The sequence below is a fragment of the Penicillium nucicola genome, assembly GCF_028828085.1.
Source record: "Penicillium nucicola strain IBT 29836 chromosome Unknown utg000003l, whole genome shotgun sequence".
NCBI lineage: Eukaryota > Fungi > Ascomycota > Eurotiomycetes > Eurotiales > Aspergillaceae > Penicillium > Penicillium nucicola.
This window is the reverse complement of record NW_026643127.1, coordinates 3,557,963-3,575,327: the sequence shown is the minus strand read 5'-3', so window position 1 is coordinate 3,575,327 and position 17,365 is coordinate 3,557,963. Positions and strand designations below refer to the sequence as shown.

Here is a 17,365-nt window from a genome sequence, read left to right as displayed (position 1 = left end):
CTGTGTAGATATTTTGGAGCCTGGAGGCGTCTTGGCGCTTGAATGGCTTCGTGGACGATTGACGTGGATATGTGATTTGCCATTTGCCACTGAGAATATATATCCCCTTTGCTGCCTCGGGTGTAGGGTTCTCGTTCGTCACTAGTTTGCAGGAGCCGCCCCCATTTAGCCCCGGAGTTATTTTTGTGACTGCTCTTCTTCCTCCAAATTCCCCTGAGAAAACCACAGTCCACAGACAACACCATGAAGCGCTTTCTGGGTTCTTTGAGTAGGCGTTCGAGTGAGTTCCTCGTCTCCACGCCTCCCCGCATCTTCATTAACCAATCCAGGCTCAAGCGACAGTGTAGACCACCGCAACGACTCACCAGAAGCCATAATCGCAAGAGAATTGGTCCGTCCTGCAGATCAACCAGATCAACCAAATTAACCTTCTCTAACGACCAAATCAGACTGCATTCTGCGAATCAAACACTTCCTCGCACGACACGGTACGCACTTCCCTGGACCATGGAATCCACGCCTCAGCAAACACTCCCCTAACAAATTTCCAGAACCAACAAGGAAACGAATTCGTCCACCTCCCCCAAATAGTCGAAACAGCCGAATCAAGCCCCAATGCCGCCAAAGAAGCCGCCTACCGAATCCGCAAATACCTCGCCGACCCAGCGGGAACCCCAAACAACGTCCAATACAATGCGCTCATGATAACCCGCATCCTAGTCGACAACCCAGGCCACACCTTCACGCGCAACTTCGACGCGAAATTCGTTTCCACAATCAAGGAGCTACTCCGCGCTGGTCGCGACTGGCACGTGCAAAGCTATCTCCGCCAGTACCTGGACACACTGGAGCAACAGCGCAGCTGGGACGAGGATCTGAAACTCCTGCTGCAGATGTGGGCGAAGGAAAAGTCGAAGCCGCAGCGCGGACTGGTGAGCCCGAATTGATCTAGATCTCCATGTCAGCAATGAACGTGCAGAGACCAAGCAAAACGAGCGAGACTAATTTCGGCGGTTGGGTCTCAGATTGATCGCTTCCCCATGGCTTCAGGCGCACCGCCCCTCCCCCCTCATCCGACGTCGACAGCGAATCCGCATCGGAATGCGTATGCCGGTGCGCGCGCGCCGGACGTTGCCCGATCGCCCTCAAATGCACTACCCAATGCGGAAGAATTAGCGGCGCGCATTGAAGAAGCACGGAACTCGGCCAAGCTGTTGACGCAGTTCGTGCAGTCGACACCGGCGGTGGAGTTGGAGGAGAATGATCTGGTGAAGGAGTTTGTGGATCGGTGTCGCACGGGTTCGAGGCTGATTCAGGGATATATTCATTCGACGAATCCTGGGCCTGATGAGGATACGTTGTTGACGCTTATTGAGACGAATGATGAGATTTCTGTTGCTTTGTCACAGCAGCAGCGGGCTATGTTGAAGGCGCGGAAGGTTCGCGGGTCTTCATCGCCCAGTTCTTCGAATGTCACTTCGCCCGAGTCGACGTCTCAACCTTTGCCTTTTGCTTCTGGGGCTGGGACTGGGACTGCGGTGCCTGTTGCTGCGGAGTTGCCTTCTCCTGTTATGACTGGCGGTAGAACGTCGAGCGCCACTGCTACTGCTGCTCCTACTGTTACTGCTGGTCCTTCCGCTACTGCTACTTCTGCTAGTAATACGGGCCGGTACGAATACAGGTCTGAGGATTTCCAAGTTCAGAATCCCTTCGCTGATGATTACGCGGAGGATTCTGATGGGAGGAACCAGACGCATCAGTCTCAGAGAGATCGAGTGCATTTCCAGCCTAGCGAGCAGGAGCGTTGATCCCAACCTTGGGCGAGAGTGACACGTCTTGATTCTTCCAACACGTTTGGACTTTTGCGTTTCGTCTTGTTTATATTGCTTGCGCACAGCTATTCCCTTGTCTTTGTCCTTCATTCGTTATGATACCTTGAACATTGCTTTGCAGATTTTCCGTTCATGTGCAATTCAGCAGCTTTCTATACAGCTTACAGAGAGTGAGGTCATGCCAATATCGTGTTCTTCATTTCGCGTATTTAGGTAGATCCTGTCAAATGAAAGACTGTTCTAGCCACAAGTCGCGTCTTCAATTATTACACCTCGCAGCTCGCATCTCCGAAATCCCAAGCACGGTTATAACATATGATTCGCAGAGAACCACAGGAATACGAGCTGGTTCACCACATTCCGTTTCTGGACTCGTGGCTGAACGTCCCATGTTCCGGTTAGGCTATGATGAATAGGCTATCTGGGATCGCGGAACGTCATCTCAGGAAGTATAAAAACCCCATACGATCAACCAAACAAGAACCAATCTCAAAGAACAAGTATCCAATATCCAATATTCAATATCCAATATCCAATACCAGCCAGAATATCAATCAAAACCAAAATGCCCCTCCCAAAAACAATCCGTACCCTCCTCCAACCAACCGCCCACTCACCAACCCTAACCCTAACCCAAACACCACTCCCAACCCGCAACCCAGCCCCAAACAGCCCAGAACACCTCATCCAAGTCAAAGCCTGCTCACCCTGCGCCGGCGAACTCCTCTGGCCAAAGAACTTCCCCCCACCCACCCCGCGCCCCCTCATCCCCTGCCCCGACATGGCCGGCATCGTCATCTCCGCCCCAGCAGACTCCCCCTTCCAGCCCGGCGCGGAGGTGTACACGCGCACAAATTACACGAGGCCTGGAAACGCCAGGGACTATTCTATTGCTGTTACGGATGAGTTGGCGTTTATGCCGAAGGGCTTGGGGTTCGTGCAGGCTGTTTCGGTGCCGCTTTCTGCTATGACTGCGTGGCAGATTATTTTTGTTCATGTTTTTGGGTCTGGGTCTGGGGTTGAGGGAGAGGGAGAGGGAATGGGAATGGAACAGGCCAGGGCTGTTTGGGCCGGAAAGAGGGTTCTTGTTACTGCGGCTTCGGGGGGTGTTGGGATGTGGGTTGTGCAATTGGCGAGGATGCTTGGGGCGGTGGTGATTGGGACGTGTGGGAGTGGGAATGTCGAGCTTGTGAGGGGGCTTGGGGCGTCGGAGGTGCTTGATTATCGGGCCGTTGATCTGAGAGAGTGGGCTGGGAAGAAGGGGAATGCTGTTGATGTTGTGGTTGATTGTGTTGGGAGACAGTCTCTGGCTGATGCTTGGTGGACTGTTCAGGATGGGGGTGTTGTTTTGAGTATCTATCAGCCACCCCGGGATGTTTGTCCTGCTGAGTTCAGGGGGTCGGAGGTGAAGGATGTGTTCTTTGTGATGCAGCCTGTTAGTAGGCAGTTGGAGGAGATTACGAAGTTGGTTGAGGCTGGGTTGTGTCGGGGTATGGTTGATAGTGTTTGGCCGCTGGAGCAGTTTGGGGAGGCCTTCAAGCGACTGGATGGGGGTCATGCGAAGGGGAAGATTGTTTTTGATCTGGAGCTGAATCGGTGATCTGGATTCTTCGATTTGCGTTGCGACTCTTGGATACAGTTGCAAGGCACTTCACTGCTCTCACGCAGTATCAGTCTTGTTATAAACTGGTCGTTGAGGATCCAGGTGATCTCGTATTCAGCATGGAGTATGTGGATTGTGGAAGTACGGACTCCGAATTCATGCCTGGATGATCCATACTTTCTAGTCTGTCGGTAGTTGACCGAGACAACAGAGCTAGTCATAGATTGAATTCAAGTCTGTGGTGAGCGAACAAGATGTGATTAGGAGCATGTTATTCCGTATGGCGGGTTGACTTCTGTCGTAGATCTCGAAATGTAGATCACCGGGCATCATAACGGTGCCCGGAGCTATATTTTCCATCATTAGAGTGGATTTGACAGGTCATTCTCCCAGGATATCGATCCACTCTTTAATATGAAACCATAGAGGCTCCCCGTATGGCTAGTGAGTTTCACAAACCCCTGGCAGATGCAGGGCGACTATAGGTCGGGAGGAGAGTCAAATTGAGGAAACGTCCGAGACCCAGCCTCATTTTTTCCCACTCCACAAGCTTAATCACGCAGAATGTCCCCAGTTCGGTGCCTGTCAACCTGAAACGTTCATCCCAGTTCGGCGCGTGGGCCATGCTTGGCAAGCCCTAGCTCCAGAACGTCGGGCTTGTCTCGGAACATTCGGTCAAGTTGGAGATGGACTTGCCGCTCTGGAATTATATCGTGTTTCAAGGGACTGTAGCCCTCTGATATGATCACGGTGGAGTCTTGTTTGTGGTTGATTAGCGGGCTTCACGGTAGTCCAAATGGCTATATAACAACCAAATCCACAGCCCAGTTGAGTATGCTGGCCAGTCCTTGATTCTTTTTTTTTTCTCTCATTCACATTCTTTCACTCCGGTCTGTGACCGTGTAGATTTCATTCGTTAAGACATTCATCGGTACCGGTTTACCGTTCACTTCCATTCTCTTCAATTTCATATTCAAAATGATGAAGCAATTCACCCCCGTCCTGGCTTTCGCCAGCATGATCTCCATGGTCAACGCCCACGGCTTTGTCACCAGCCCTCAAGCCCGTATGCCCGGCTCTGCCATGGCCGCCGCCTGCGGCAACCAAGTGCAGGTCAACCAGGAGTCCGACAACTACGGCAACATCCAGGGTGAGCTCCAGGTCGCCGCCAGCCAGAGCGACTACAACGCCGCCGAGTGTGACATTTGGCTCTGCAAGGGCTACAAGTTCGCCGACAACAAGGCCAACGTCCAGTCCTACACGGCCGGCGAGAAGGTTGCCTTCACTGTCGACATTCGCGCTCCCCATACCGGTGTTGCCAACGTCTCCGTCGTCGACACCTCTTCCAACTCGGTCATCGGCAGCCCCCTCATCTCCTGGGATGTCTATGCCTCCACGGCCACCGGCGTCACTGCCAACGAGACCAGCTTCTCCGTGACCATCCCTGATGACCTCGGCAGCCAGTGTGGAACCGCCGGTGACTGTGTTCTGCAATGGTACTGGTACGCCCAGTCCATTGACCAGACCTACGAGTCGTGTGTCGATTTCACTCTCGGTGGTGACTCCTCCAGCTCCAGCTCCAGCGGTTCCAGCTCCAGCGCGGTGGTCAGCTCTGCTGCTGCTACTACCACTGCTGCCGCCGTTTCCACTTCTTCCACCTCTACCTCAGCCGAGGCCTCTACCTCCACTGAAGCCTCTACCTCGACCGAGACTCCTGCTACCACTACCTCTGCTGCTATCGCCATCGAGACCTCCATCTCAGTCCCTGTCGCTGCCCAGACTACCTTTGCCACTAGCACCCGTCAGGCAGCCTCCGCCTCCGAGGCTCCCACCTCGGTCGTCTCGACCCCCAGCGCTGCTGGTTCGGCTCTGCCTTTCCCCACCGACAGTGCCTCAGATGTCTTGAGCTGGATCGAGTCCCTGCTCGGCAACCTGGTTGGCAACAACTAAATGTAGAGTGTTATGACCCACTGGACTCCCTTGACTCCCCCTGGGATATGTCCGTCATGCCGTTTCTGTTCAATTCAGGTTGCTTGTTTGGCTAGAATTATTTATCAATCTATCTTGGATCTTACCTGGCTCATTTCTTCCTTTCTTCGCTAATTGTGATGTAACGTTGGGTTTGTTTTTGCGATATCGGCAGATCACCTTGATCGGTATACGCTGGATTGTAGAATGAGTGATTTACAATTTGCCCCGGTGCCGTCATTGAATGACGTGAGATTTAGAAAAGGCTTGATTTGAATATATTATTTTAATCATTTCAGCAGTGAATTCACAGTCACAGTTCTTCCGCTGGGAGCCAACCAGGTGGTGCGGATTACATTTCTGCGGGTATGAAATAACCTAAGCGCTTACAGAGCAGGGCTAATTGTAGAAGCATTTCTACTTCCCATTGGAGATTCTGTGTATTTTATGAATTCCTGCTTTGAAACAAACGGGTCCGAAATATAGATTGAAGTAGTTGCAAATATGACTGGTATAAAGTTAACATGGTTGTAGTTAGTTATGTTTTGTTATTTAAGTAGTTCCGACCTTCTGCCTATAGTCAGGCCTCACCTTGAGATGCCACGGACGTCACACATTTGTGGCTTACAGGAACCATGCACAGATCGTACGAGATAGATACCCTATAGCATCCATACTAGAAATACTAGAAATGTGAATCCTCCCTCCGGAAATAAGCAATCCAACGACCTCGGGATCGGCAAATGCTGACCAAATCTCCGATAATCGCAACCTCGCAGGGCAACCTCATCCCTACAGTCACTATTAATACCCAGGCCCATATCATCCAGACCATGTAAAATAGAGCATCAAACTAACAGCAATGGCAATCCGCCCCACACTATCCATACTCAAAAGAATCAACCCACGCACATACACCACAATGGCCAACAGCAAAGACTGGAACGCCAGGCAATACCTCAAGTTCGAGAATGAACGCAGTCTCCCGGCCCGCAATCTGCTCGACCGGGTACCGATCTCCTCGCCAAAGAGGATCATCGATCTGGGCTGCGGGCCGGGGAATTCGACCGAAGTCCTGGTACGGCGGTTCCCCGATGCCACGATCACCGGGATGGACTCTTCCCCTGATATGATTCAGAAGGCGCAGACAGCGCTCCCAGAGCGGGACTTTTTCGTCGCGGATCTGACGACGTACCAGCCAGAGACCGGCGATGCGGTCGACCTGTTCTTCTCGAACGCCATGTTCCATTGGCTGACGGCTGACGACCGCATTGCGGTGATCAAGCGGTTGTTGGAGCCGCAGAGTCCTGGCTCTGCATTTGCGATTCAGGTGCCGAATAACCTGAATGAACCGCTGCATGTGTTGATGCGGGAGACGGCGGTTGAGGGGCCGTGGGCCGGGAAGTTGGCTGGCGTGCAGCGGGTTGAGCTGGAGTCTGTGCAGGTGATGTATGATCGACTGAAGCCATTCTGTACGGATGTTCAGATCTGGGAGACGAGTTATTACCATTCGGTTGAGGGACCGGAGGCTGTGGTGGAGTGGGTGAAAGGAGCAGGGTTGAAGCCGTATATTGATCCGCTGGAGGATGGGGAGAAGGCGGCCTTTTTGGAGTCTTATTTGGCGAAGATCAAGAAGGCGTATCCTGTTTCTGTTGATGGGAAGGTCTTGTTGAAATATCCTCGCCTGTTTATTGTTGCTGTGAAATGAGAGAGCTGGGGACCGGACTGGGAAATAAAAAACGAATGTTTGACCTTGCGCGGATTCGATCCCTGAGTTTCCCCAGATGGAATTCCCTGTTTGGGATTTTGTATGGAGAGAGTCTGACCTGACAACAAGACAGAAAATGTGCAAATGGCTTCATCTCGGCCTTGGGATGGAGGTATCTCAACCGATTCTTTCTCCCCATTGCTCGCCACAAGGACATTTGAAGGACTTCTGTATTGGACATCATGATAATAGATATTGGCAGCTACTGCTCCCGCAATTTGAAGTCTCCCCGATGTCTCCAGGCCCCGATAGAGCGCGTCTTGCTCGTCCCCTCGACCTCCTGCTGCCGTCCACCCCCTATATAGATCACATTAAGATGCACATTTTAACCAACCCACACCAGTGGTCCAGGTGGTTGTCATGGCCCGTCTTCGTCCTGCGGGGTAGCGAGGATAGATGGTCAAATTGCCTCACTGCCGGTCTGAGGCTCCTCTATCGAGGTGATACCCAACGTTGCACATAGGCGCTAACTCAGTTGAAGTGGCCCCCTATTCCGCCGTCTCAATGAGCGTGCCGTAACTAGTAAGTTGATCTGAGGTAGGGGGGTTGAGGATTGGGGCGTCCTAGATTGGGGCTTGTCTGCGGACTCCCCCATGTATTGACGTGCGTGCCCGGGAAAGGACCGGGTTCATGGGATTTTTTTGGCTCTTTCTGTCTTGGATGATGCTATTCCCACCTGGCTCTTGCTGCCTTGTGCTGGTCTCGTGGGAGGTGTGGTGTTTCCCAGGTCTGCTGGTTCCTGCCTGTCCCAACATGGACATTCCCCATCACACTCTGGCTGGATTTCCTTTCACTTGCCTGTCCACACCACGCATGAAGCTATTCCCACTTCCTGTTCCTTCCTGTTGTCTTGTCTTTCTGCTTCCCCCCTTCCCATCCACCCATCTCAACCCATGTGACAACTGATGCTTTCCTCCCACGTCGGTCCCTTTATAACTTGACTTTGGGTCTCTGTTGACCACATTGCCATTCCACCTCTTCTTTGATATAAATAAAACCATTCTCATTCTCCTCTCTTGCTTGATGTTCCTTCCCACCCGTGAGTTTATGTAGCCATCCCCAACAATCAAAAATTACTTGTATCAAACCATGGCACTAGCCACCCTCAGTGTTGACTGATAGCTGTTCAAGTCTGTGTCTAGGCCACTTTCCAGCTGAATTGCTCAGAGAAAGGAGTAGAGAAACCAGATCACCCACCAGCCACCAATTCAGCAAGCCAGTGCTGAACGATTAGCCACACCACGGCCAAGTGAAGACCGAACCATGATAAACTATTCCAACTTCGTCTCTGACGATGTCATCAAAGCTCCCCCTTTGAGAACAAAGCAGCCCACAGCAACCCACAGCAACTCAAGAGGTCAAAAACCTGCAGAACAGTCGGCCTCTCCCCGAAGGAAGAGAAACTCAACCCAGAACGCCGACACGAAGCCCAACACAAACAACCTGGATGGTCTTGTAATAACAAGAACAGACAGAATAGACAACTAGACTTACATCCCTCTATCTTCACAGACTACAATATCAACTACAAGGCAAATTCTCAATATCAACCCGTCCCAAGTCAACAGCCGTCTAGCCAGAGCACTGCTCAATAAGACTACAGTCAAGCACACCCCAACACTCCAACAGTCACGGAGACAGCAATCTGAATAGTTCCATGCATGCTCCCAATCCAATCCAAGCTCTTTCCCCCCTTCATCTCATCGTCTTTTCATCTCATCTCATCTCAATCCATCATGTCAAACGCTATTATGATATTGACTATACAGCCCGCAGCGGACAGAGTACCTCCATTCCAGCCCTTCAATTTTGTGATAGTCACTCACGATAATCTCGATAAATCATGGATTTGAGCTATACTGGTGAGGACCCGTTCCCCATTGAAGTGGAGAGCGGATGCACCCTTAATCCTGATCTTATCCCTGACGTCACATTGACGATGTATAGTTCCAAGAAAAGTTGCAGAGCTCTGCCTATATAACTATATCATATGGTCCTGCAGTTCAACATATACTCATATTTTCCATCTCTCTCTCAATTCAACATGTCTGCCGACGCTTCCATCAACACCTCCACGGGCAACCACTCTGTGGACCCCTACAAGACCCAGAACTTCGAAGACCCTCCTCTCCCCCAAAAGATCGAAGAACTCGCCAAGTTCATTTCCGTTGTCAAGTTCGGCATGTTGACCACCCACCAATCAGAGGGTGACTACCTAGCTTCACGATGCATGGCCCTCGCCGCACAGGTACGATCCCACCAACGCGCAACCACCCGGACGCCTCCAAGCCACAAACCAAACTAACAAAGTCAACCCCAACAGGAAAACGGCGGCATTGACCTCATCTTCCACACAAACCTCTTCTCCGGCAAAACAATGGACCTCACCGTCCACCCCAAGGAAGTAAACATGTCCTTCCTCGACGCAGTCAGCGGCGCCTGGGCCTCAATCTCAGGAACAGCATCCATCATCAGCGACGCCGCAGTCGTAGAAAAATACTACTCCCCCATGCTCAAGGCCTGGATTGGCGATATGGGCGACGGCGTGCATGACGGCGGCCCGTCCGACCCTCGCATTGGCGTTATCAAGTTGGAAGCGAAGCTTGCCACGCATGTTGTTCCCCAGAAGGGTGTCATCGGCCGTGCCTACGATACTGTCAAGGGTGCTGTGCAGGGCAGCGTGCCCCATATTAATGGCATTCGGGAGTTGACAGAGCAGGAGTTGGCTGAGTGTATGTTTTTCCCCGTTGGGCTGGGTTTGGACCATGGTTGGCTAACTTGATGAATTTAGGGCGCCGCACTCATCAAGCTTAGGGGGTTTATCTCTTTGATATATCCGCCTGTGGCTTGGCCTGATGTTTATTTCATGACTTATGATATATCTACTATCAATCTATCTAGGACGTGACTGCTTCGGCTGTCATAAGATTACCACTTTCTAGCTGGAGCACACAGTTGCTGCAGGAACTATAACTTAAACTAAACATGTCCTACGTGGTAGTTGCGTTTCTTTCACGATCTCCCGCAATTGTATATTGCAGAGAAAACTGGCGACTGCATGATCTGTAGTCTGACTTAATGTGACATACAGTAGTAGCCTTGGGCGTAATGTAGACCCAACTTACAGCCCGTCGTATCTATCAGAAGTGACCCAGAACTGCACGCTACAAGTGTAATACATTAATGAGGTCGACTTCAAGGTTCCTTTCCAGCTCAGTCTGATTCCTCCAAGGTTTGATACCATTGTGCTGCCTCAGCGTTGGAGAGTGTCAGGGATGTAAGGTCTACCATTAGTATCCCAAAGAAAAAGATTTGTTATAGACAATAAGCTCGTTCAGAGTTTATAAAGGCCAATGCTAAGCCTTCTGTATATTTCTAGGTTCGATGCGATAGATCCGTGATGATATGAAAACTAACCAAAGCCTCGACATAGGTAAATAAGAGAACGAATTCTGACTTTCCGCCATGAAAACAAACAATGATCCAAAACCAAGCAAACCTGGGTATTTCCTTAGGCGCAAAACTCCCGCTACCGTAAATCATGAGATGGCGTCCAGCGACGCCCGAGTGAGGCAGCCAGTCCTCAGATAAGGACCAAAGGGAAGCTGACAGGCAGTCTGCCATTGTGCATGAGCATAGCAGTACGGGCCCGAGGAGTAGCCTGCAGTTTGCGGTAGGCCTCGCGCACATGGCGGGGTTCAATGGGGGTGCGGCCCTCCTCGGGGGGGTCGAATAGGCCGGTCTCGCGCTTGCGCTTCTTGACGTCTTCGCCCGCATCAGCGCCGCCGCGGCGGTTTTTCTCGTTGTCCTCGCGCTCCTTCACGCGCAGAGCCTGCTCAGTCAAGGTTTGGACGATCTCGAAAGTGAGGAAGCCGAGGATGTCAACAATATCGTCGTTGGGCTTGGACTCTGTCACGACTCCGAATCCGGCCCACTCGCGGAACCGCTTGCTCTTGCGGTAGGTGAAGGATGCCTGGCGGCACTCGGACCAGAACACGTACTCTTCCTTGGTCATGTGGCGGGTGCGCTCGTCGGCGGCGGCCAGGCGCTGGAGGGTAGCGTAGTTTTGCTCCTCCTCTTCTTCGTCCTCTTCGTCCTCGCGCTCTGGAATCTGGATCGAGTAGAAGCTGTTGACGTCCCAGGCGAGTCCGACCTTGGCCTTTTTGTTCTTGGGTTTTGAGGCTACATCTTGGGGGCCTGCAACAACACCAGCTGCATCGTCGGCGGCGGCAAAATCGGCGGCGTCACCGCCACCTTTGTCGTCGGAGTCCTTGACGTTCTTGCGGACGTCCTTCCACGAAAGAAAAGTTCGGAGGCGAGAGACCTTGGCCTTGTCATGGCGGATCAAGAAGATCAAGTCATCAGTTGAAATGGAGCGCACTCCGCGGCGAGTTGCAGCAGCGGTGCTGCGAGAGAGCTAGAGCAGTGTTAGTGACCACGTGTCAGATATAAGCTTTTAAGTACTGACAATTTCAAGGACTTGCTGGCGAGTGATTTCTTCAATCAAAGTTGTGGTCTCACTGGATGGTTCAGCAGTCTCTCCAGAGACAAACATCATCTTTACAATAAGAATTAGCATTTCATGTCCAGTATTGAGATTTGGTTTCCAGAAGGTTCCCTCCTGGTTGTTGGCGGTGCTGGTGTTGATTCTGACGCTGGCGGTAATGCAAGGCCGTTGCTCATAATGAGACATGAATGGGAGCCAGCAACAATGACTGCAAATTAGCTATTGCCCACAGTACGAGATGGCTCAAATTGAGTAAGTTCGATGACAGGTTCATCCAAGCTGCGGCTCGTGTCCAAAGATATGCTCGAAATTTCTTCAATGACGATAACAAAGGACTAATCGACCATAACGCTTCAACCTCGACTGATGTCTTTGAGCCAGCCTTGCAAGAGGCGAAGCTATGATCTTGCTTGTACAGAGAGGGTATATTGACATCAAGCTGAGCCACCACGCATTGAATTCTCCCAGAGCAACTAGGATGTCCACGAATACAAGACATTCAGCAGATCAGACTTGTTGCAATCAACCCCCGCTGAATTGTATCCACAACATGGGACTGGAGCATAATCTAGTGGAGCACAGATTTTCAGTCTGTGCCGAGGCAATGCTCGATATCCAGGCAGTATGATAATGCATATCGAGACAATTGCAAAGTCATGCAGAGGACATGTTTCGACAATGAAGCCAATTGGCATAGGAAAGCCGCATTGGACATGCACGAATGATCATCCCATACATGAGACGAGCCAATATTTGATATGGTATGTCCACCGAAAGAGCAATGCTCATCACGACCTTGTGCAATGGTATACCGCGTACCAAAGCGAAGCAAGACCGAAAGCAGTGGGTGTAACGAAGAGAAGTCGAGATACCGTTGGAGTAAAGATAGCGTCGTATTATGAAGCGAAATAGACAGGCGAGATGATATACGTAACATCTGTCTAGGTGTTCGGCGCATGAGTCGCGTATGGACATGAATTGCATGCCACGCGCAGCCATCGCAGCCATCGCAAAGTCAAGAGTCGTGACTTGCACCTCTTCCACGCCAGAACTCATATTCAACAACCAGAAAGCTTACCCAGAAACCAGGATACAAGGAGTGAACGGAGCTATCCAGGGAATGGACTCACCTGCTGAATCTCCTGACGGTACTTGGGGTTTCGGTCGGACATGATGAGGGATGGAAGCCCTTCTGAGGGGAATTGAGTTGAAATGGGTGCGAGAGACGAAAGGAGAGGCTGATATTAGGGTAAGACGAGCTGGAAAGAAGAGGAATCGCAGTTGCAACTCCGAGGATGCAAAGGATGCAGCGAGGATGCAAGGAAGATGCGGAGGCTCAGTTGGAGATCCGATAGCGATAGCACCGATAACGGCGATATCTTTATCCGGCGGTGTTGGTATTCTGCCGGTTTCGCGGGGCATGGCTCACTTTTTTATTTCTATGGACATACTGCATTGTCTTGTTTAGAGCTTGTTCAATTATTCAATTGAAATCCAGATTTACTAGTTTGCTCAACAGCCTATCATACAGTCAATATGCTGCACCTTGTTGGCCTCGGTCTCGCCGATGAGACTGATATCACTGTCCGCGGTTTGGAGATCGTGAAGAAGGCCGAGCGAGTCTACCTGGAGGCATATACGAGTATTCTTCTTGTTGACAAGTCTAAGCTGGTGAGTTGGTTCAATCCTAGTCTCAATGGTCATTGTGATTTCATTGAATTTGTGACTCACCCACCACGAACTAAACAGGAAGCTTTTTACGGCCGCCCCGTCATTGAAGCCGACAGAGAACTTGTGGAAACCGGCAGTGATGACATCCTCGCCGGCGCCGACAAAGTTGACATCGTCTTCCTCGTAGTCGGCGATCCATTCGGGTAAGAGACCCCCAACACCCCATCTATAACCATAACCACAAGTCTAGACCCAGAACACCCCACTAACCAGAATTACAGCGCAACAACCCACACAGATCTCGTTCTCCGTGCACGCGAACTGAACATCGAAACAAAAGTCGTCCCCAACGCTTCAATCATGTCCGGAATCGGATGCACAGGACTGCAACTGTACAACTTCGGCCAAACAGTAAGCATGGTATTCTTCACAGAGACCTGGAAGCCCAGCTCCTACTATGACCGGGTAAAGGAGAACATCCAGACGGGCCTGCACACGCTCGTATTGCTAGACATCAAAGTGAAAGAGCAATCGATTGAGAACATGGCTCGCGGCCGACGGATCTTCGAGCCGCCTCGTTATATGACTGTTGCGCAATGTGCTGCGCAGATGCTTGAGACTGAGGAAGAGAGGAAGGAGGGTGTTTATGGGCCTGACAGTCTTGCTGTGGGCGCTGCGCGGGTTGGAGCTGCTAATCAGCAGCTTGTTTCTGGTACGCTCAAGGAGCTGGCTAGTGTTGAGATGGGGGCGCCGTTGCATAGTCTCGTTCTCCTTGGTCGGAGGACGCATGATCTTGAACGGGATTACATTCGGGAGTATGCTGTTGATAAGGAGACTTTCGATGCTAGTTATGCTAAGGGATACGGGGCTAGCTTGTGAGTGGTGTGATTGAGGAGTATAATGCTAGCTATAAATAAAGGTCTCTTTTTATGATTTAGATGTTTGCAAATTGTGGATGATATGTTGTTCACAGTTAATCAGATCTAGATTGGATGACTGACCAGATATAGACTGCCTGGTAGCCTCTATCCTTATATGACAGAGTAAGAAATGCAAGAAATGGTATCCAAAAGACGGGAAGCAAAAAACAAGGAAATATGCAAGCAAATATGCGAGGACATCAATGTCCACCGGTGCAGGTAAAGAAGAGGTCATTGAAGATTGGAAGAGATGTAAAAGGACCTGCACCGGTAGAACACCAAAAAAGACAAACCAAAGCCAACCAACACCACCGAGTATATGCAAATGTCAAAGCAATGTACAATCCAACTTTAGAACAAAAGACACGCTGATCGTATCACATCGCTAATGGGCATGTTCGACTTCATCTTCCTCGCCCGGAAGAAGAAGTTCATGTCCAGAGCCTTCGTAGACGAAGATGGCAGCCACGCAGCCAAACACGGAGACCAAGGCAATCAACCACCAAGCAAAGCCGACCATGCCGATATCCAGACCATAACCGTACCAGGCACCCGAGAAAATAGGGCCAATGGTTCGGAAGGCGGAGGAAACAGACTGGCCAATGCCGTGGATTGTGCCGAGGACCGAGGGATGGGGCGAGCAGTTGTTCAGCAGGATGATAGAGGTTGGGAGGGTGAATGTTCGGGCGGTGACCTGGAAGAAGAGGACAATGATAATCCAGAACCAAACCCAGGGACCGTTGGCTTGGCCCGGAGGAGGGATAGAGGAGGGAGCTAGTGATATGTATGGCGCAATGAAATATGCAACCGGGAAAAGAGACAGGAAGTATTGGTAGCTCTTGGCCGTGCCCAAGCGGCCGTTGATGGAAGGGTAGATGGTGAACTGGAGGAACATGCCAATCACACCCAGAATGGCGGTCGCGAATCCGACACTCTGCGGCAGCATACCGAGTCCACCAGTGAAAATGAAAGGCAGGCTGCGGACGGGGCTAGCAGGGTCATTGGCATCGTACCGAGGAGTGGACAGGAATAGGAGCCAAAGGTTGTTGAAGGCGCCCATTTGGAAGTCGAAGAAAGCCTGTGCTCCAAGTGTGCACAAGACATTCTTAGTCCAAATTCGACGGAAGGGCAGGACGCGTTGGAGGCGCACAGGCTTGTGTGCCTTTTCTTCGAGCTCGTAGCTTTCGGCGCGCTCCAATCCGCGGCTCAATAGAGGCCCGTCCTCGTCATAGTCGCGGAACGGAAGCCGTGTGTACAAGGTCGAAGAAGAGGGAACGACCGTCTTTACACTGCGCGCAAAGAGCTTCATGGCAAAGGAGCCCAGACCAGGCTTGCCCTTGCAGGATAGGAGGGTCTCTTCCAGTCCATATGCCACGAGGACAGCCGTGCAGGAGAGGAAGCAGAAGTTGGCGAACATGGGAAGCGCGTAGGGGTACTTCTCAAGCCACTGCACACCATTCTCACCTCCAAAAGATGAATTGGGACCGAAGAGACGGGGGTAGCTCTTGACGGGATCGGCGAGCATACCGCCCATGACTGCACCAGTTAGCACCACCTCGCAAGTTGTACCGATCAAGAGACTCACCTGGGCCAAACAACGAAGCCACATTGAAACCGATGGGCAGGATCAAGAAAGCGCGCGAGTGGTACTTCTTCTCCTTGACGTTCTCGGCAATCATCGTCCGAATGATACCAACCGTACCGTTGATAGCACCACCAAACGAGCGCCAGAACACAGCCTGCGCGAACGACGTCGAATAGGCAACACCCAAACATGACACAGCAGTACCAACCAGACCAACAAGCAAGACAAATTTCCGACCACCCCATTCGGCATCAGCAACCCGGCCCCAGGGAATAGCCGTCGCAAACTGGGCGGCGGTAAACGCACCCTGGAGAATGCCCGCCTGAGTCGCAACATCGGAGTCGGAGAGATTCTCGTCAAAAGACTTGAGCTGATAAAACATATAGGCCTGCAACGAGGCAATCTGCAAGAAATCAAAGACCCGACAGAGTCCCAGCAGCGCCAATTGACCCTTGTGCGGCAGCGACATCCACGTCACAGGCGTCGGCTTGATAGGCACAGCGGGTATTTCGGCTTCCTGGAGGGCCAGCACGGCGCCCTGGCTGATTGAACGACTGCGCACATGCTGGGCTTTGCGGTCACCACCCATATCCATCGAGGTGTTCCTGAGCATTGTATCATCGGCGGGATCGGAGTCGGGGGAGGAGGGGCCTTCTTCAACGCTGGCGAGGGAGTGGTTGGACTCGCGGCGGCGGCGTTGCGGATTCTCGGAGAATTCGCCGGGGACTTGGGTCAGATGGTAGCCACTCGACCAGGACGTCGTACGCGCGTGGCGGGCATTCGTCTTATGGTTCCTGGCCATGGAGGAATGTGTATGTAAGCCGGAGTAAAGCTGGGCCCCTTGTATTTTTGGAGAAGTAGAAACCGTGAAGAAGGGAGTTTAGCCTAGTTAACTGTGAACTCCAGGGCTGATCGGTAATTTACTCCTGATGACGTCCGTTGAAGGCCCACAGGGATATGGATATTCGCTTCTATTGACATCTGTCTCTATACGAAGTACAGCAATACGACTTCGGTTTTCTTTCTTTAAGATTGGGATAATTAATCAATTGTTCACCCTTCTGTTCATGAGTCCACATTTCGTATTCAAATCTATTGTACTCCGTACAGTATACCTAGATCATACACTGTGTAGACAGCTTGCGACGACATCTCCACAACAAACGAGCCCACCGTTCCCCTGACCGGTGACTCGTCAGAGTCTCGCCCGTCTGACGACGGAAGTCTTGGCACTTTTGACAGCCCAAATACCAAAATACCCCTGAACTTACAAGAAACGGGTAAAATTGAAATTTCCAACTTTATCTGCAACACCCACAGCAAATAAGCTCGAAACTTGAAACAAATACCAAACAATACACCAACAATCTCAACTCCTTCGACTTCCAAACGGTAGTCTAGAGCGGCAAAGTCCGCGCTAATACTGTTAGCGTTTCAGTCCCGATCCACTGTACACAGTCACAGTCACATTTCCCGAATACATTGGCATATACCGGCATTACTTCTATACT

General features: G+C 51.3%; 8 protein-coding genes across 8 annotated transcripts; 6 read left to right on the top strand and 2 right to left on the bottom strand.

Annotated features, from left to right (window-relative positions):
- Positions 1–243: 243 nt before the first annotated feature.
- Positions 244–1,808, top strand: N7511_004902 (uncharacterized protein; the record flags this gene model as incomplete). The annotated part of the gene is made up of 6 exons (XM_057127327.1): positions 244–280; positions 330–391; positions 450–488; positions 552–932; positions 1,026–1,588; positions 1,658–1,808. 6 exons carry the CDS (start codon positions 244–246, stop codon positions 1,806–1,808), a joined length of 1,233 nt encoding a protein of 410 aa, XP_056986217.1.
- A 589-nt stretch (positions 1,809–2,397) lies between these two features.
- Positions 2,398–3,432, top strand: N7511_004901 (NADP-dependent oxidoreductase; the record flags this gene model as incomplete). The annotated part of the gene is made up of 1 exon (XM_057127326.1): positions 2,398–3,432. The coding sequence occupies one exon, from the start codon at positions 2,398–2,400 to the stop codon at positions 3,430–3,432; it is 1,035 nt and encodes a 344-aa protein (XP_056986216.1).
- Positions 3,433–4,413: 981 nt separating this feature from the next.
- On the top strand, positions 4,414–5,385 carry N7511_004900 (lytic polysaccharide monooxygenase; the record flags this gene model as incomplete). The annotated part of the gene is made up of 1 exon (XM_057127325.1): positions 4,414–5,385. One exon carries the CDS (start codon positions 4,414–4,416, stop codon positions 5,383–5,385), a length of 972 nt encoding a protein of 323 aa, XP_056986215.1.
- A 940-nt stretch (positions 5,386–6,325) lies between these two features.
- Positions 6,326–7,111, top strand: N7511_004899 (uncharacterized protein; the record flags this gene model as incomplete). Its single annotated transcript, XM_057127324.1, has 1 exon — positions 6,326–7,111. The coding sequence occupies one exon, from the start codon at positions 6,326–6,328 to the stop codon at positions 7,109–7,111; it is 786 nt and encodes a 261-aa protein (XP_056986214.1).
- A 2,104-nt stretch (positions 7,112–9,215) lies between these two features.
- Positions 9,216–9,985, top strand: N7511_004898 (blue light-inducible protein Bli-3; the record flags this gene model as incomplete). The annotated part of the gene is made up of 3 exons (XM_057127323.1): positions 9,216–9,419; positions 9,495–9,903; positions 9,963–9,985. 3 exons carry the CDS (start codon positions 9,216–9,218, stop codon positions 9,983–9,985), a joined length of 636 nt encoding a protein of 211 aa, XP_056986213.1.
- Positions 9,986–10,754: 769 nt separating this feature from the next.
- N7511_004897 (transcriptional regulator SPT3) lies at positions 10,755–12,850 on the bottom strand (the record flags this gene model as incomplete). The annotated part of the gene is made up of 3 exons (XM_057127322.1): positions 10,755–11,588; positions 11,640–11,729; positions 12,809–12,850. 3 exons carry the CDS (start codon positions 12,848–12,850, stop codon positions 10,755–10,757), a joined length of 966 nt encoding a protein of 321 aa, XP_056986212.1.
- Positions 12,851–13,214: 364 nt separating this feature from the next.
- Positions 13,215–14,228, top strand: dph5 (diphthine synthase; the record flags this gene model as incomplete). The annotated part of the gene is made up of 3 exons (XM_057127321.1): positions 13,215–13,349; positions 13,428–13,552; positions 13,631–14,228. The coding sequence occupies 3 exons, from the start codon at positions 13,215–13,217 to the stop codon at positions 14,226–14,228; spliced, it is 858 nt and encodes a 285-aa protein (XP_056986211.1).
- A 426-nt stretch (positions 14,229–14,654) lies between these two features.
- Positions 14,655–16,656, bottom strand: N7511_004895 (putative MFS transporter; the record flags this gene model as incomplete). The annotated part of the gene is made up of 2 exons (XM_057127320.1): positions 14,655–15,805; positions 15,855–16,656. 2 exons carry the CDS (start codon positions 16,654–16,656, stop codon positions 14,655–14,657), a joined length of 1,953 nt encoding a protein of 650 aa, XP_056986210.1.
- Positions 16,657–17,365: the final 709 nt, after the last annotated feature.